General features: G+C 41.5%; 1 protein-coding gene across 1 annotated transcript in view; it reads left to right on the top strand.

Moving 5' to 3' along the window:
* The window catches only part of COLEC12 (collectin subfamily member 12), a 103116-nt gene that overhangs the window by 64075 nt on the left and 18806 nt on the right, over nucleotides 1-20235 (top strand). The window contains exon 3 of the mRNA XM_050316409.1: nucleotides 18669-18791. Within this exon, the coding sequence (XP_050172366.1) occupies nucleotides 18669-18791 (123 nt within the window). The remainder of the gene's footprint in view (nucleotides 1-18668; nucleotides 18792-20235) is intronic.

Raw genomic sequence — 20235 nt, 5'->3', positions numbered from 1 at the left:
GCCTTGGTTGTTGCTTCCCCGGGTGGATACCTGTGCCCACTCGGGAAAAGCAGCAACACAATTTCTCAGCAGTTGTGTTTAACAAACTGGATCAAAGATAACTCACCAAAGCTCTCAGTATTTTCTGGCAGTCTTATAGGGCCATGGTTCAACATAATGGACTATCCCTGAGCAGTACCTCCCCTTGCATTAATAGAAATAGGCTTTTAATTAGCCTCCAGCTTTTATTCCTTTTGATTCACTCTATTTTGTTTCTTGAACAGACTTATTACATGCTTTATAAGGAAAAAAACCCTCTTATGTTCCAGTATACACTAACCCTTATCATCTGCTGTCTCCATCCAGTGCCATAAAACATCTGGGAGGGTTATCTGCTCGCTCCCTGTTTTAATTCTGAGCTCAGCTGGATATGAAAGACGCATCCCCCTGGGGGCACTGAGGCATCTTGTCATCACCATTAATTTCCCCTAGAGATATATATTTTCTGTGCAGCAGGCCAGAGCAGAGACACACGTATTTCCATTTGTAGGAATTAGAGCCAAAGCACTAAACTACTCTGACCTCTTGTGTGTGATAGGCTGTGCAATTCTATCTATTTACTCTTGTATGAAGTCCAATGACTTTGTTTTTTGGCTGAAGCATATTTTTTAAATGAGGAATCGGGCTTGATCTGAAGATATTAAAGTACAGGGAATCCCCTGTGATGGTAATTTGCTCCAGTTATAATCACTCCCACTGCTTCAGTTTTTACTTTTTTCTCCAAGAAGAGTCTCTATTCCAACTTGTAGCTAGGGGTGTATGTTACTCCTTCTTCCTCTTCTTAAAAGTGCCCTTTAGTGCCGGTGCTCCATTAAAGCACCCAGATCTGCAGCCAAGTCTTCTGGAGTTTTTTGTTTGTTTGTTTTTTTACTGCTTTCTTCCAAGTATAAAAAGCATTTAGCTCAGTTTAAGCCTCTCACTGTAAACCCCAGACCCCTGGTAAGATTCATAGTGGTGGAAACACCTGGTAGGACTTGCAGCCTCTCCACTACAGACATGAGAATTGTGAGCTCAATAGCAGCTCCTACCGTGTGTGCTACTTTGGAGCCAGTGGCCCTCGAGCCTCCTGACCGCATCAGGAGCTACCCTTGGTCACCAGCCCCAGAAGACCTTTTCTCTTGGTATTTGAAGAACTGACCTGGCCCTGAGCTGTTGAGCTGGCCCAGGGCTGTCCAGCCTCCAAGTCCTGTCTCCAGCATGAGAAGGCTGGAAGCTGCAGCAATGCGTTAGGCTTTTGGGGTCCATGTGTTGAGCTGAGTAGTCATCAGTGCTGCGATGCCCAAGGCCCATCCAATTGCCAGCTCACTGCAGCAAGCCAGGAAGCTGGCTCTACCTGTTTGTCCCTAAATCACGATGGAAGTACTTTGGTAACCTTCTTGTCACTCACCCCTGTTAACCATTTTGGAGTCACTGCTCTCCAAGCAGAGCACACCGGGTTTATGATTTTGTTTCCTCCATGCCCTGATGCTCGCTTTCCTCTATGTGTTCCCAGTTTATCCCCTGATTCAGCTTACCTGAATGGCTGCCCTGTACTCATCATTATGCTTAGTTATGCACTAAGTGTTCCTTTGAAAAACCTATAAGGTTTTTGTCCATGTCTGGGAGAGGCTGAAGAAGGATTTCCCACCAAGCTGTATGCCATTTTCAGACAATCCAAAAGATTATGGAGCAGCTAAGCATTTTAGTGACTAATGAAATAATGATTAAAAATTAAGTGCTCTTCTGTCCCCTGGCTTCTGTCCATGTACAGCACAATTTTGATCTGAGTTTGCTCATGCACCTTGGCAGAACACTTGGAGAAAGTTTCTGTAGGTGCATTTAAATTTCTTTAACAAACCTCTCAGCAAAACAAGGAGTGGAAGAGAGAAGAACCTGCATAACATATTGTACAACCCTTACAATTTTTACAGGAGTCTAACACTTTTTACTGTGCATATCTTCTTTCATCTTTTGTCACAGGAACTAACAGGACATTTATCAAGCAGTTTAATCTATTCTAGAGTCATTTGCACAACTGCACAACACAGTTCATCCAAAAATTTACAGACATTGATCTCACCAGTAAAAAATACTATTCATATAGGATATCAGGGAGTTGAATCCATTAATTTACATTAAAAATATTTTTTTAAACTCTTTGTTTGCTCAGCATTAAAGTCTTACCTAAGCTATTTAAATAGAGTAATGCATTGTTCAAATGAGGAAACAGGACCCCATCTTTCCTTGTGGATCCGGAAAGCAGAACAAAGAGAACATGGAAAATAGTGAAAACTGTTAGTCTCTTACATGAAAAGGCTACAGCTTATGTGTTCAAACATTTCTTCCTTGTGGAGGTTGGAGTAAGGTTCAGAGTATGAGGAGATGTGAAGCATGCTTAATAAACAAAGTTCATCTTTCATTAAAAAAGAAGGTTCAACTCACACTGCAAATTCTTCTTTTAGTGATCCTGTTTGCAATGTGTGCCTTTAGCTATAGTTTGTGGGTTTCAACATTTCCAGCTTTGCTTTTCAGGAGTATATAGCTCTGCCATGGAAAAAACTCACACTGAACTGAAACTTAGCATACCAGGAACTAGCCAAGAAATAAATGTTCTAAGTCAAATAAAACTGCTGAGAAACAGGCATTTGTAGAGAACATTTTTACGTTTAATAAGTGAAAATTATTTTTCAGCCTATTAGTTATAAACCATAGAGGAGTACAGGAGCTAAGTGCCTGTGGGTTCTGAAGACACAAAGAACAGTTATTTTGTATTTTATTGGATTTTCCTTAAATAGGTTACAGTGCTATGTGTTAATTTTTTTAATACAAAGTTTCCACTGAGCTGCGAGTTTGGCTTCTTCACCTGCTCTTCTGTTTTTTGCTTTTAGCCTGACGTGGAATAAAAAACATTTTCCAGCTCCCTGGCTGAGTGATACCACTGCACTGATATAAATTTCATGTAAGTCTGTGGAAGCCAGAGAGGTTGCACTTGTGTAACTGAAATTGTGATAAGGAACAAGAGTGTTTAGGGCAGTTTAGTGCTAAAAACATTTGACACTTGCATAGAGCAAATAAATTACAGTGTCTCCACGCTTAGGTTGAAAGGCTGTGGGTCAAGGGTGTGATGTATTTCTCTGCTGGAGTTCAAAAGAGCAGCTGCAGAGTATGGCATAAATAACAGCAGATATTGACTTCTTTGAGAGTGAAAAGGCAAGATATATTGACCCTGAAGTTAAATATTGACCCCAGATTTGTTTCAGTCTTTTCTTTTTCCTTTTTTTTTTTTTTTTTTTTTTATTTCAAAGACCAATAAATCTTGGTATTTGGCAAAAAATAAGAATGTAAAAGCAAATTCACATTTGACACAAATGGGGTTAATTCTATCGGCTTGCCACCTTTTACAGAAGGTACAGAAGGAGACCATTTTCCTTGTATTTTCAGTGGTATATCGTACCAAAACAGGAAAAGTGATTATTACAGCCATTATTTGAGGACTGGAGCCCCTGCTGGTCTAGTGGTAAAGGCGCCGGCTGTCACCGCGGAGACCCGGGTTCGATTCCCGGTCAGGGCCACTCCCGGGCAGGTGGGGCTCGTTAGCTCTTAAAGGCAACCCACCTACGTCCTAAGGACCTCGCTGCCACCGTCCAAGCTCGCTTGGCCCCGGCAGATGAACCTTAGGATTAAAGGGTGGGCTCAGTTCCGCGCACACTGTGTCTCACCTAAAAAATCCAATGCGCAGGCTGGAAGGTGTAAAGACCTTCCCCGGATCTTCGCTCGCGAAGACTGGCCATTAAAAAATTATTATTTGAGGACTTCAAAATTCTTCAAAAATTTAAAGGCCTGATGAAGTTGCAAGTGTAGAAGAACATTGGAAACCAGTAAAAAAGTCCTGAGGTAGATATTTAGGTTTGCAGTCCAAAAGTCTTTGGCATTAACTTCAGGCAAAATAACTTTTCAAACTAAATGTACACATCTCAATTGTTTGAGTTCACTCAAACATCCTTCTTTCCTCTTCCCTGGATGGCTGCCCTCCAAATTTTCAGTTACCTTGAGATTGCTTTCACTGAAACACAAGCTAGTATTTGGATTTGGGTTTTTGTTTTTTGGGTTTTGGTGGGGGTTTTTTTGTTTGTTTGGTGGTTGCTTGGTTTGGTTGCTTGGCTTTTTTTACATAGGATTGTACCTTTCTCAAGAACTTTTAATAATATATTTACAATTCAACTAGGGAAAAAATCTAACAAGGTCTCCCTTACAACTTCTTGTCTAAATTAAAATTTACAAATTCCCACTGGTAACTATAGATTTATATTACGTCTTGTATCTTTTAATTAAAATGGCCTGGGATTTTCACTCCATTAAAGCACATATCTTTTATAAGGAGAAGTTCTAATTTTTTTGTTTAGTCCTCTGTGTAAGAAAAGTACTTTGTTTGATGTAAGCCTTTCACTGTCAACCTCAATCCTCTGAAAAAGCTTAAAAATGCTTGTAGCAATGAGCCTGAAATGCCTGGTAAAACTTGAGTCTTACCAGACTTAAAACTTGTCATACTTAGGTCTTGACTTTAAGTCAGACTCAAAAGACTTCTAAGTCATATGAGGAGCAACTGAGAGAGCTGTGGGTGTTTAGCCTGGAGAAGAGGAGGCTCAGGGGTGACCTCATCACTCTCTACAACAAAAAGAAAGGAGGTTGTAGCCAGGTGGGGGTTGGTCTCTTCTCCCAGGCAACCAGCAGTAGGACAAGAGGACATAGCCTCAAGCTGTGCCAGGGGAGGTTCAGTTTGGACATCAGGAAGAATTTCTTCACAGAAAGGGTTGTCAAGCATTGGAATGAACTGTCCAGGGAAGCGGTGGAGTCACCATCTCTGGAGGTCTTCAAGAAACAACTGGATGTGGCACTTGGTGATGTGGTCTACTTGCCATGGTGGAGATGGGTTATGGGTTGAACTCAATGATCTCGGATGTCTTTTCCAACCAAAATGATTCTGTGATTCTGGGTCCTCCATCTACAGACGTGGAATTACAGGACACCCTGGCCTCATGGCAGCTGCCTTCCCTTTGTGCTGCTCTGGAGACGCAGACCCTAAAACTCCCTGGCTCCATTAAAACGTATTTTGCAAATGTGTGGTTTTCCATGATTTCATAAGCTATCAAGAAATGGATTATAGTGAGGAGTATGTGTTTCAGGAGGATAATTATTATTGTGGGTGGTATTGTTGTTGTGGTTACTGTAACTGTAGCAAACGTTTCATGCTTTCTTCAGGGGTAGTCTATTATATTTCCCAAGATAGAAAAAAAAAGGCCTACAGATGCCTTACAGATTTAGTAGGTTATTGTTTCTAATGGATTTCTCAACTTCTGTCATTTTCACGATTGCAGTAGAGTTTTCACCTACTTAACACTGTGATTGCATTGACATTAGGGAGGCAGCGGGGCAGGTGCTATGTAGGCGGGTAGTACTTTGTTGTACTTCTGGCTAATTGCTTTTCTCTGTGACTGCAGTGCTCTGGATGTCCTTCTGCATGGCTTTTCCTCACTTGCAGCAAAGCAGATTTAATTCAGCACTTTTCAGTGTTTGTCAAGTCAGTGCAATTTTGCTTATTGCTTTATTAGGAGGGAAAACATGAATTCCATTCACACTCCTACATCTGTACAAGAAACTTCTTGTAGCAATTTACAGAATAAAAATTTCCACACTAGATAAGAGTGAATATTAAGCATGGAAAAATCACAGACATTGTGATGGTGTTAGGTGGAAAAAATCCACTTATCAGGGCTGTTTGCTCCTTACATTGCACAGTCATTACACATTGGCACAAGTGTTTGAAAAAAATGTTGAAAAATTTGTTCCAAGTCTGCTTTTTGTCCAGGCAATTGGGTGCTAGTGAGGTGTGTTTGAGCTAGGGTTAAGGAAAGCTCAGGAGTCAGAGGAGACAGGAGAGTGGGAAAAGGGGAGAATAGAATGAGGAAACTGAGAGATGGGAGCTGCATTGGGTCTCAGTCCTTTCTCTTAATGGAGAGATCAAGCTTCACAGGGGAAAACTTCCACTTTGAAAAGATATGAATTGGGAAAATTAGGCAGAGACTAAGGTGGGTTGGGGGAGGTTGGTTAGATTGGAGGATGGAAACAGGATTTATTGTCTCTGCCATGAAGCCTGCAATATTTCTGTGGAAAAAACCCTACCTTTAGAAAGGTTTTAGAAGGTCAGTAAGGTGAAAAATAAATCCTAACCCTGCCAGCCTCTCTCCTTTGGAGGTGATTTAATGCCAAGTCTCAATTCAGCTGAGGGGAGTAAGGGAGCATACTTCCAGAAGAGCAATGTTTATACCTAGACATAATTTCTCTCCTGTAGTTGAACATGTAGCCCCAGGAGGTTAGGAATGAATTTACAGCCAGTGGATTTGTGACCGTGAGCTATGTTCAATGCAGTGCCTGTGGGGATTGTTTCTTCTTGGTTCGGTGTTGGTATCTCAGCTAGGCAGTCTTGATGTTGCATGGAAAAGGCTAAGCAGAAGCGGCAATTTACATTCACAACCATAATTAAAAGAGTATAGCAGGCTTCTTTATACCTACTGTGTTTTCTGCACTCACTTTCTTTTTGAGGTCCTACTGCATTCTTCCTTCTGGCTCTTTTAATTTTTGGGATCACCTTCCAAATAAGGGATCTGGTGTAACTGCTAAGTAACCAAAACATGAACAGAAACACTTTCACTTCTTCTATTACGTGCATTATTCTTCTGAATTCCAAGTAATGTGCAAGTAATGTCCTCTGAAAAAGACTTTTCAGTTTGAAAAGAGGTCATTTTTATATTAGAATGATTCTTAATGAAGGCAACAGAAGCCTTAACACTAAATCCAGCAAAGTGTGTATGAAGGTCTATATATTAATTCGAAGCATCAAATATTTATTAACTTTTTTCAATTCTGTTAATGCCAGCATTTCATTGCAGTATTCCAACTGGAAGGTGTAACAAAAGCTATAGATACAGATACATATTCAGGTTTGCTTTTCCACATGAAGTTGGACATACTTGTTCATAGTCAGCAGGCAATTATTTTTTTCCTACTGAAAACCTCATGAAAAGTATCACTATATTCTTCCCTAACAGAAAAAGATAAATACAGCTTTTATACCATCAAATGTAGTTGAAACTTTATTTTGTTCCGCTTCACTAGGTAGTAGATGAGAGAAAAAAACCTGATGAGAAGAGCATGCAGTGTTCTTCTGACTACCGAGTGAAAATTGGTTTAGATTCATATGAGTTACAAGAGTTTAAGAGCACACTTTGCTGTGACACGTGGGATTTTATAATGCTCTTGAATGAATAACCTGCCTCAACCATGTCAGAGGTGCATGTGTGCACAGAAACTTAGGTGGAACAGATGGCTGCAAAATATTCCCATTTAACTTGTGAAGGCACATTAAAAAAATTGATTTCTTTAGGTAAATGGAATAGCATTTGTGACAACATTGGTGAATACAGAAATGTTGCCTCATTGTGCATGGCTGGAGTCTTCATGTGACAAGTGAGAGATTTTCTTATTCTTTAAAACAGTAATCCAATATTTTTAGCATTGCTCTTCATGTGTAAAGTTGCAAAAGTCAGTAAAACAAGAGGTGAAAGCTTCCTGTGAAGAGAATGGTTTTTCCACCTGTTCTCTGAATGACTTCATCATGTCCTCGGTGAGTTGCCCTGCAGTACAGGTGTCACTGCCACAGGTATCGGCACCTACTACACTCACAGCCCTGGACAAAATCATGTTGTCCTCTTAAGGAAATGTATCTCAAAAGCCACAACACATGGAATTACTTTTTTTTCTGCCTACCAGTTAGCACCATTATTAGATTCACTAACACCTAAATACTCTGTTACAAGATTAGAGAATGTTAGGGAAAATAACACCATCTGAGTGTATATTTTTTTCCTTTTTTCCTCCTTTCAGTTGAATGTAGTTTGAATTAAGACTAAAAATCATATACATTAGCCATCAAATTATACCATCTTAATTAGGAGATATGTTTCATTAGGAAGCATGTTGATTTCAGAATGGAAGGCCCAGACTTAGACAGAAATGGCATTACTTTGCCATCTGGCACAACGCTGAATGGCAGATCCCCTCTGTGTCTTTGCTAATGCTTTGTTACCTCTGGTTTTATTTATTTGATTGAATGGAATATCTTCTGATTGTCTTAAGAAGTTGCTTCACAAACCAAAGATCTGGTTTTCATCTCCCTATAGATCCAGCTATATTTTTTGCTAGTCAGTCTAAATTCTTCTCTAATGAGATAGAGTTTGAGAGAGGCTCTTTGCTGTGATGTATCGTCACTGTCTTGCCTGTTGTTGAACAGGTCTTTAATTCATACATAATTTCTATCTTCTTTTGAGTGTTTTAGTTTTTCCCTCATCTTCTGAACAGACTGATTAGATTTTTGGGTTTAGTTCCAAAGACATGCTCTGAGTGATCCCTTGTTTGATTTTGAGTAACTGAGGACAGACATATCTCTCTTGTTCCAGACAGTTATTTAAAAGCACCAGCACTCCCTGAGTTTTGTTCTGGTTTGAGTTTGTCTTTAAATCTAGTAGTCTATGGGATGCTGGACCCTCTGGTGGTGTGATTTTCCTACCACATTGCTATGGCTGGACCTTAAGCTGTTGCAAATTCATGATTTTTCATAAAATTTACCACACTGGTCCTTCACTTCTATTCATAATATTCGCCTAGCATACAGTTCAGATTTTCAGCTGCCTTTGCTTGGTCTGTGTTGTGGTTGAGCTTTTTGTATCCTTTCAATTAAAATATTTAGTGTTTAATCACAGTAGGACATTGTTTGGTAATACTATATAATTAAATGGTGATGGTTGCTGAAGTGTGTAATTAGGATTTCTGACAATTCATTGTGAATCTCTGGTCTGCTGCAAAGAAGAACAAAGCCAAAGAGAAAATGCTGGCTGGGTTATATAAATAAGTGAGAGATGATGGTCAGGCTGAAAATGAGGGTTCTCCCCTCCTTTAATGAAAGGGTTTGTGTACATTACATAGAATAAAGTATTTCTTAGGCTGAAAGCTTTCCAGAGATAATAGTGTTAGCCCTCTGAGTCTCTTTATTATGTCAGATGTGGGATTTGGATTTATGGGAAGTGGCCGCTGCCTCCAACACACTCAGTCTGGTGGAGCAGAATTTGCCTGACCTCCCCTGCATTCAGAGCTTTGGGATGCAACATGCAGATCATCAAGGCTGGAGTTTTTCCAGCGTGTCCCAGAGAAGAAAATCCCTCATGTTTACTGCGTACCCTGGGCTCCTGGGACAAAGTGCCCCCCTTCAGCTTCAGAGGATGAGGGACACAGTGAACCCTGCCAGGCCCAGCCCAGCATTGCCCCCTCAGTGTTGAGAGTTGCTCTGTAGAGGCAGGATTATGAAAAGTCCTGTAAATGGTGAATTCTTCTATTGTCTTAAGCTTTAAGGAACAACTTCTTCCCCACTTTTATTTTTTTAACAGCAATATGCTGTTCCCCTAAAATGCAAGCTGAAAGTCTCCCATAATTACATAGCTGCAAGGATCATAGAATCATACAACAGTTTGGGTCCAAAGGGACCTTTAAAGTTAGTCATCTAATCCAACTCCCCTGCAATGAGCAGGGACATCTTCATCTAGATCAGGGTACTTAGAACCCTGTACAGCCTGACTTTGAATTTTTCCAGGGATGGGACATCTACCACCTGTCTAGACAAGCCAGTTGCAGTGTTTCACCACCCACACTGTAAAAAACCTTCTTCTTTATATCTAATCTGAACCTACCTTCTTTTAGTTTAAAACCATTACCCCTTGTCCTATCACAACAGGCTCTGCTAGAAAGTTTGTCACTGTCTTTCTTAAAAGACTCCTTTAAGTACTGAAATACTGCAATAAGGTCTCCCTGGAGCCTTTTCTTCTCCAGACTGAACAGTCCCAACTCTTTCAGCCTGTCCTCACAGGAGAGATGGTCCAGTCCTCTGATCATCTTCGTGGCCTCCTCTGGACCTACTCCAACAGGTCCATGTCTTTGCTGTGCTGAGGGCTGCAGAACTGTACACAGGTGGGGTCTCATCAGAGCAGAAGAGGGGGGCAGAGTCACCTCCCTCAACATGCAGCCCACGCTTCTTCTGATGCTTCCGAGGATACAGTTGATCTTCTGGGCTCCAAGTGCACATTTCTGGTTCATGTCCAGCCTCTTATCCACCAGCACCCCCAAGTCCTTCTTGGCAGGGCTGCTCTCAATCTGTTCATCCCCCAGCCTATTTGATACCTGGGACTGTCCCTAACCTTGCACTTGAAAAGAAAGGGGTACCAGAGTGAACAAGAAATCCCACAGTGTGAAATTCAGGATAAAAGTCCAGGAACTGGCACCACTGGCCACAGGAGGGCACAACATTGTGAGGCACGAATTCTCAGACTGGGCTTTTGAGGTGTGCTTTCTCTCTAGAGGTTATTTGTACGAACCACCAGCTATATAGCAGGGTAATCAGATTATGCAGAACACTGTAGAAACCTCTGAAGATGGAGTGGTTTGGGTTTGGTCCAGTTATTTATTAATTTATGAAGAAAGAAGCTCTGTGTATTGCAGTGTTTACTTGAAATATAGAGTGGCTGTTGCAGCCTCTGTCTTGCTGCCATGCTTCATGATTCACGATTTTCCACCTGGCATAGGAAAACTGGCACAAGTTAGGTGAGTACGTACCCACTGCTTAGATTTCAAGTTTAGCTGCTCTAATTACTTCCTAATAAATAACCAGAAACCTTTTCAAAACAAGCATAACTTGCATTTATGCCTATTTGATTACAAAACCAGAAGCAAAACTAGCAAATTCCGGAACAAATGACAGCATGCTTGTGCTAAATATTTTTTCCAATGGCATTGTAAAAATCTGACAGTGAAGTTAAGATGGCTGTTGCAATCCACCTGCCCACAAGCCAGCACTGCACTACTTGGGCGAGCAGGACCATTGCCGTTGTTGAGACAGGGCTTGCCAAGACTGTGGAATGGAAGGAAGGCTGACACTCACATTCCCCCTGTGGCCAAATGGGAAAGAAATCATTGCAAGAGACTAACCAAGGAATGAAGAAGAAGGGCAGCAGACAGAATTTGGTAGTATCACCCCTGTTTTTTCGTGTTCGAAGAAGGGCCTTGGTTTGCTCAGTCAAGAGCTCTTCCACACAAAGCCCAGGGGATGGACATGCACACATGAGGGTGATGTGATGCGAGCAATGGCTCAGTTTGGATGAAGGCTTTCACAAACCAGGTACTTCATAAGCGCAACCTAAAGGGCTCTGCACTCCCCTGCAGACTGGTCGTGCAGTAACCATGTTTGCTCTTTTTTGCACTTACACTCAAGAGGGGTTGTCCAGCAGCATTTAGGTTTCAAAGCCAGAGAGGGGCTGGGCACCATGCAGCACCTAGAGGGGCAGCTGCTCAAAGAAACCCCAGTACATGCCATGCTTCCCATGGCTGCAGTCTCATGTAAAGTCCATCCAATAACTTGGGGAGGGGCATGGATCTTTACACATTAGCTTGGAAAAATGTAGGGGATCTATTTGCACTTAGTTCAAGGTATAGTTTTAACAGTGTAAGAATAGACTCTAAACTGAAGAAAGGAGTTTAATCTCAAAATAATAATTAAAAAAGGCATGGACCAGTCTCAAATTTTTGCTTATAGTAAACATTTTAAGGAATGATTGCTTTCTGAAATATGTTAGTTATATAGAACCACTGAATAATCAGTTTTGCTGACTGCAACAAAACTATTCATGGAGGATCACAGGGGTTGTTTTCATGAAGGGTAGGTTAATAACTTGTAACACCATACAGAAGAGAAGACAAAAATCTCACTTTGAAATTTTTGGCTGTCTGAATCCAGTAATCTCAAAGCTATACAAAGTTTATTGTTGTCAAAGATGCATCTGCTTTTGATTTGAGTGTGCTAATGTAATCTGCTGGGATTTTGTCATTGTTTGCAGCTCTGCGTGATTGAGTACCTCTCAGTATTTAACTCCTACATGTTGAATCATAGAATGGTTTGGGTTGGAAAGGAACTTAAAGACACTTTCCCATGGCAGGACAGTTGGAAATAGATGCATGTAGTTATCATAGGATTATCACAGAGGCAACTGGGTTGAAAAATTTCTCTGAGATCATCGAGTCTACGCGATGATCCAACACCACTTTGTCAACTAGATCATGGCACTAAGTGCCACATTCAGTCTTTCTTCAAACACCTCCAGGAGCAGTCATTCCACCACCTCCCTGGGCAGCCCATTCCAATGCCCAGTCACTCTCTCTGTGAAGAACTTCTTTCTGATGTCCAACTTAAACCTCCCTTGGTGCAGCTTAAGTCTCTGTCCTCTTGTTCTGTCACTGATTGACTGGGAGAACAGGTTCACCCCCACCTGGCTACAATCTCCTTTCAGGTAGTTGTAGAGAGTGATGAGGTCTCCCCTGAGCCTCCTTCTCTCCAGGCTAAACACCCTCAGCTCCTTCAGCCACTCCTCATAGGACTTGTACTCCAGACCATTCACCAGCCTCATTACCATTTTCTGGACACACTCCAGCACCTCAACAATCTTCCTAACCTGAGGGGCCCAGAACTAGACAAGTATATTCCTGATACACTCCAGGATGCCACTGGGCTTCTTGGCCACCTGGGCACACTGCAGGCTCATGTTCAGCCTACTGCTAGTCAGAACTCCCATGTCCCTTTCTCCCTGGTCACTCTCCAGCCACTCTGTACCCAGCCTGTTGCGCTGCACGGGGTTGTTGTGTCCAAAGCGCAGGACCCAGCACTAAGTCTTGCTGAACCCCATACTATTAGATTCAGCCCATCTATCACGCCTGTCCAGGTCCCTCTGAAGAGCCCTCCTGCCCTCTAACAGATTGACACTCCCCCCCAACCTTGGCGTCATCTGTAAATTTGTTTGTTAATGGGGGACTCAATCCCCTCGTCCAGATCATCAATAAAGATGTTAAACAGGACTGGGCCCAGCACTGACCCCTGGGGGACACCACTGGTGACTGGCCACCAGCTGGATGCAGCCCCATTCACCAGCACTCTCTGGAGCCCTCCAACCAGTTCCTAATGCAGCAGAGAGTGTCCCTGTCCAAGCCATGGGCTGCCAGCTTTCCCAGGAGTATGCTATGGGAGATGGTGTCAAAGGCTTTGCTGAAGTCCAGGTAGAAAACACCCCCAGCCTTCCCCTCATCCACTAGATGAGTCATCTGGTCATAAAAGGAGGTCAGATTGGTCAGGCAGGAGCTGCCCCTCCTTAACCTGTGCTACCTGGGTCTGATGCCTTGTCCGTCCTGTTGGTGCCGTGTGACCACACTACTTTGATCTGTTCCATAACCTTGCCGGGCACTGAGGTCAGGTTGACAGGCCTGTAGTTCCTCAGATCCTCTTTCTGGCCCTTCTTATAGGCGTCATATTGGCCAACTTCCAGTCATCCAGGACCTCCCCAGTTAGCCAGGACTGACGATAAATGATGGAGAATAGCTTGGAAATCTCTTCCTCCAGCTCCCCCATTACCTTAGGATGGATCCCGTCTGGTCTGATAGACTTGTTAGCATGTAAGTGGGTCAGCAGGTCACTAACTGCTTCCTCCTGGATTACAGGGTGTGCTCCCCATCCCTGTCTACCAGCTCAGGAGGCCAGTTGTCCTGAAGATGACCTGTCTTACTCTTGAAAACCAAGGCAAAGAAGGTGTTAAGTATCTCAGCCTTTTCCTCATCTTTGGTAACTATATTCCCCCTGCATCAAACAAAGAATGGAGGTTTTCCTTGTCCCTGCTTTTGCTATTAATGTATTTATAAAAACACTTTTTATTATCCTAGTTTACTCAGGCTGCTTTAAATAAAGGTATTAGAGCTACCGCTCATCATCTTTGCGAACCTTAACTTTGAGAAATTCATCATCTGAAAGCTGCCAACTAAGCTTGCAGTCTTCCTTCCAAAATTCAAGGGATGTTATCTCTTTTCTGTGAATCACCCAGGGGAAAACCTCTCTGAACTAATGCATTTTCGTTTCCTGCACTACATTTCTTCGTCTTATCAGTACATATTTTGTCAGGGTTATGAAGGGAACCTTGCATCTATGACAAAACTGATTTACTAGCAGAAATATTATGAGGCCACCTATGATCCTGCAGCAGGAGCCAAGAAAAGAACACAGAGGCAAATACTCCTAAGAGAATCATTCAGGAATAAAAGTGTGTGTGTATGTCATATTCCAGTGTTCAAAGATGTGCTCCTGAAGCATAACATAGCTGAAGAGTCAGGCATTTTGTAAGATGGTCAAAGAGCAAAGATATTTAGTCTCCCATTAAAAACCATGGAACAACAACCAGAAAACAAACAAAAAACCCCACAAACAAACAAACAACCAAAACCCAAAAAGCCCAACTCCTCCTTCAGCAAAAACTCTTCTTGGAGCCCAAAAGGAATCTGCAGATGTATACCCCCTGCATGAGAACAAAGTCTTCAGTCCCTGGAATGCAATGCTATAAAAACAAATACTACAAAGCCTGGTAACAGGGGGATGTCTCACTTGCATATTTTTTTGTGACCATCTTGGTTTGCAGAGAAGGGGGTCCCCAAAGCATGTGAGCCAGCAGGATCTCTTTGTACTAGGTTGCTGTATGTTTGGCCAGATGTCTTCCCAACAGTGAGGCAGAAAAACCAGAGCTCTTATTAAAATAATTTGGGGGAAAGAATGGAAAAAAGCATGTGTCCAGTGAAACAAGGCACATTGTGTCCCATCTGATACTTATTAAATTTCACATTGGTGAAATCGGCAGTGAGAAATGCGTGTTATGCAGAAGTGACCCTGGCTCCCTGGGTTTCGAAGTCAGTGACAAATGTCTGGGAGCAGACCAACCTTTGAAAACACGTGTACAGGACACAGAGAGGACTGTGCTGCACTAGGAGCATCACTACCAAATGGAGAAGAGCTGACTTCAGTCAAGAACTCCCTTTTGCAGGTTTTATGTATCTTCTGTCAATGGGATGTGTAAGATCTTTCCCTCTCCATTTATTCTGCAGCTTTCTAGATGAGATGTGGTACATCTCCTGGAAGAACATTGCATTTTTTTAAGCCATGACAGCAGGCAGTTGAGTGGATAGAACTGGGGAAGTTTTGTCAAATTAAAGCCCAAGCATGGGCTCCTTCAAGGCTTGATTTTCAGCTTTTGTGGTAAAACTGCAAGATTTTGTGCCAGCATGCTGGGTTTTGTGTCATCACAGCAAGCATTTTTAATTGTCTCCCATTTTTTGTTGCTTAGTGTTTTGGCTCTCAGATCTTCTCAGAGCAACCTTTCAATTAAAATGTGTCTTCACAGCATGGACTAAATGCATCTTCTGTATCAGAACAACCTTATTTGAGCATGATGCTTAGGTAGTGAGGAAGAGCAACAGGGCAAGTTGAAGTCAGACGCTGTGCTGGGGAGGTTGTGGAGCCCTGATTATAGTGTAATTCATCCCTGCACAAGAGGCTTTTGTCTTTGCTCATTGCCTGAATTATTTAACTGCACAGAAAGACATCATAATAAGCCTTCCAAATTTTTTCTTCTAGGTACCACCATCTTTGGTATTTTTATAGTAATTTTTGTATGTTTAGGAAACTAGAACATCAGTTGTTACTAGCAGCAGAGTTAAGAACTACATATTTGCAATAAAGAGCAAATTTAATAGCTCTGAAAGACTTTACTGTGTCTATTTCTAGGTAAAGGAAGACAGAGGAGCTTGTTAGAGCTCCCTGGTTTTTCACTCCAGCCCTAGACCCGGGGCATGTTAGATGAGGGTAGTGGGGGTTCAGTGGCAGTCAGATGCACTTTTAAGCTGACAGGCAGTAAGTCCCAGCAGGCGATGCTATACACAGTTCCAGCCCAGCTCAGTTAATGGAATCGCTCTAACCTGTATGATCACTTTAGTATACTGGGCTTGTGTTATTGATACCAACAGTGCTGGACTGTTAAAGGATGGAAAGGTCTGGCTTTTGTTGGGGTGCTGTTCTGATGTCAGTTTGAAATATGCTGAAAGTAAAAGTTCTGAAAAGCCAAAGTGCTGTTTTATTGAACCAGGGATAGAGAAGGCTGAGACAAGTGAAACTAGATCCTTATGAAGCACTGGAATGTACATGATGCTTGATGTGAACTGCAATATATCCAGTGACATCAGTGAAGTTTCAGCTCATTACCCTACCCAGGAAGCCAGAGTATGGTGACAGAAAGCAGGTCATGTCATAAAATGAGTAATCTTAATGTGAGACAGTTATCAAGTGAAACTTTTCTATGTGCAATTGCTGTCAAAGGCTTTGTTTTTATTTCTGCCTTTCTCTGTGTTTTGTACTTCTGCAGTCTATCAGTCTTCCCCGATAAGGATCTAGGTCTGCTTCAATTACAGTAAAATAAGGAGGATCAAGCTTTTTGTTATCTGTGTATTTAGAAGATGAATGTGATGTGATTTTTGCCCCAAGCTTCTTGTGGTTTTTGATATGTGGGATTTTCAAAGACTTACCAAAATGTAATCCAAATTTTAAACCCTTCAGGGAAGGAACCTTGCATTCAGTGCACAGGGGCTCAATGTGCCCCATTAGTAGCAGCTAAGAGCAGGAAAATGGTGCTCCAAACACCACAAGTTCCCACTGTGAAATAATTTCAGTCTCTGAATACCTATTGCAAACCTTTACGAAACTACACTTTCTGGCTTTTTCAGCAATTAAAGCTTCCTCAGTAGCAAACTCTGTGAGATTCTCAGCCAAACAAAAACAGCCAGCCCACGCATCAGGATCCATAAGACTTGGCTACTGAATTATGGACCCTTCACCTTTTCTTTTGTGATGCAGGAATTACCAGCCTTCCAAATCCAACTCACCAATAAATGGGCTATACAACTGCCTGTCTCTGTGCCAGCTCCCACCCTTCTCACCTCACAGGCAGGAGAGAAGCCTTATCCCCTCTGGAGTTTCTGTTCTTGGGTTTATGCTTACAAGTCTTTGTCTCATTTTCCCCGAACGTTCCCGTTCCTGAAAAAGAACCAGATGCTCCTAATTGATCCCAACTGAACCCCAAGGAAACCATCGTTATCATCACATGGCAACAGACTGTGATGTCAGAGCTGAAAAGTTTACTAAAAAGTATGTGATGACGTAATGAGGAAAGTGGACTGACCTATAAGAGATACTCTTCTGCCTTAGCCACAGCTCCTATATGTGTGGGGAGTATTGAGGAAAAAGCCTTGTCAAATAAACTCTGTATAAATCCTCTTCCTGAATTGCAACAATATGGTAATCTCTTCTCCTTCAAGTACCTTGGGCTAAAGGAAGTCACTGGAAAATGCTTTTCTTTGAGAGAGAAATACAGTTGACTTAATTTGGTATGTTGGTCACCCATTTTCTGTGAACTCAGGGGAAGCGGCCCATGCTTTTCTCTTAAAAAACGAAAAATAAAAAACCACTCTGCAGAAGGTCATGAGTTGCAAAAAGTAAAATCAGCTGTGGGTTAGGCCTCAGGGGAAATATAAGTTACTCATAAAAAGCTACAGAGCAAGTTTTGATTAGTTAAGTAATCTAGTACATAGAATTTGTTAGAGCTTAAAGCTTTCCTGTGGGACTCCCCTAATAGTACACAAATAGAGTGAAATATCAAAGAAATGCATTTTCTGACAGACACAGAAAGTTACATTAATCCTGGGCTGCTTAATGCACCTTGGAAAGAGGGATAAATCCCGCCCATTTGTTCCAGCACAGTGGTCCAGTTTTCAGGGTTTTACACATTCGTGTTTCTGATTAATATTTGATGGTTCCAGTGTTCTCAAGCTGTTCCTGAGGAGCACGTGGACAAAAGAGGAAAATTGCTTCCCTAATAGACTCAAAGATATCAAGCCATTCTTCAAAATAGCTCAAATATAAACCAGTAAAGGCCTGTTTTCTTTCAGCAACTTGAGGCCCTTTTTCCTAAGCTTGTCCACAAGGGGAAATTCACCAGCATTTTTTCTGTGGATGTGCCAATGGCCTTATTAGTAAAGCACCCCTTCTTCTATGTGGTAATAGTATTTTCCAAACCCCCAAAAATAAGGGAAAAAAAACTCTCTCTTGTTATGGAAAGAAAGTGCTCTCATGGTAACCGTCTGTGGCAATGGTTACAAGGCAGGACCAGTACTCCTACCCAGGTTTTCAGAATTCTGTTTTATTTCTATGTTTTCCTCCTGCCAGAGCATTTACTGTCTCCTATTGGCCCTGTAGGGAGACTGAATGCTAAGAGCGAGCTGCTGCAGTGTGATCCCTGACACAGGAGATGCTAATCAACATCTGACTTCCAAAGCTCACCATAATCTTCGTAGCACAGAAAATAGCCCTGTCTCTCAGGAAAGCCACTGGGTTTCCAGTGAAGCAGAACCTACTTCTCTTCCTCATAATAAAGATGTTTGATAAACATCACTATTTTACTGAACTGATGATTTAACCACTCTGAAGGCTGTCTAGGCAGCATAGGCAAAAAGGCACCCATGTATCATCTGCTTACAGAAATAATTTGTTCTTTAGGAAACAAAAGAAAACATATGGGGAAACAAAACCAGCAATGTGTTCTTTGCCATTGTTTTAAAATATTTTAAATTTTCTTTTGCAGGTATTCAAGAGGGGAGTCAATGTACCAAGTGTAAAAATAACTGGGCACTGAAGTTTTCCATCATCTTATTATATATTTTATGTGCCCTGTTAACAATCACAGTAGCCATTCTGGGATACAAAGGTATGTATGCATCGAGCCCTACATTTCACTTTCAGACAAGCATCCAAGAACATTGTCATATGAACTAGCCAGGCAATTTAACACATTTCAACTGAAATATCAGTACTCGGGCAATATTGGCTTTTTGTACAAGCATGACAACAAACCGCAACCTTAGATTTTCACTTTCAAACAATTATAAAGTTTTGAAACTTTGATAAGACATTTGAAAGAAAAGTTAGAACAAAATGATCATTTCTCCACCATGAATGAGTACTGACTAGAAGACTCGAAGATGTGTAACATGTGACGTACTTTGATTTCACTGAGTTATTTTACATATATCACACCTTTCTAGGATAAATGTCCTTGATGTGAATATCTTCAGGATAATGTGAATAGCCAGGAAAAAAGTGTAGTATCAATATTACTTTGAAATATCTGGAAGAAGAAAAATTGTCTGAGGAGATGCCAATGTATTGACTTACTCACAATAATTGTGATGAGCAAAGATGCTTAGATGCTTTTAATAAGAATTTCAAAGTTTCTGGTAGTTGGGCAACCAGCAATGAAGAAAATTTCATTTGTGCAAGTCATTGGTTGGGCACATTGGAAAACATGGCTTAAAATTCCCAATCCTCATCACTCATTAACTGTAGCCACTTAGGTATTCTTAGGAATGTTTGGATGCAAGTATCTGCTTGTTGGGCAGTCACAGCTAGAATAAGTTAAATAAATAAGATGTGAGTTTCTGGTAAGAAAAAGGAAGTGAACAACATCATTGTGAGTATTATAACAGAACATCACAGCATGTTGCAGAGAAAACCAAACTGGCTTTAAACTAGCTGTCTGAGTATGGCCCTGAGAGTAGCTTCAAAACCCCTCCAAGGAGCTGGGTAAATATTCATGTGATTAGCATGCAGTGCGTCCTGTGCCGCCAACAGCTGCGCTCATAGCGGAGCTGACATCACCTCTGGTCTTCTGCCAGGGACAGAAAAGGAAATTGTAGAAATAGAAAGGGATAAATAATTATTTAAGAGGATTTGGTACAGTTTTGAGTGGAAAGAAAATTAAAACTATTTAGTTTAGATGGAAGATTTATCCAGGGAGAAGAGAGAATGTGAAGGACAGGTAGAGAGATGTAGCTTTCATGTGGCAGCAGACAGAATGTGGCAAATTAACATTAAATGTAAAAAAATGCAGTACATCTATAGTTGATGAGACGCTCTCCTGAAGTGTGTGTAACTGGTCTCTGGAAGTCAGATTTTGGGTGAAAAAATACTTCCAGGATTCAAAAACTTGGTGTTGATCCATGAAGATAATTTGGTCCTATGGATTAGGGAAGGCCTTTTGCAGATACAAATCTGTAGAGAACTGCTTACAGCAGATGTGGATGGGATCCTTCTGCACTGTAACCCAGCCACTAAGCAACTAGAATTTAGCAGAATTTCACTCGAGAGTTTTA

Source organism: Myiozetetes cayanensis, unplaced genomic scaffold, assembly GCF_022539395.1.
Source record: "Myiozetetes cayanensis isolate MyiCay16 unplaced genomic scaffold, myiCay2020 scf1, whole genome shotgun sequence".
Lineage (NCBI taxonomy): Eukaryota > Metazoa > Chordata > Aves > Passeriformes > Tyrannidae > Myiozetetes > Myiozetetes cayanensis.
Note: the sequence above shows the minus strand (reverse complement) of the source record. Positions and strands in the feature narration are given on the sequence as shown.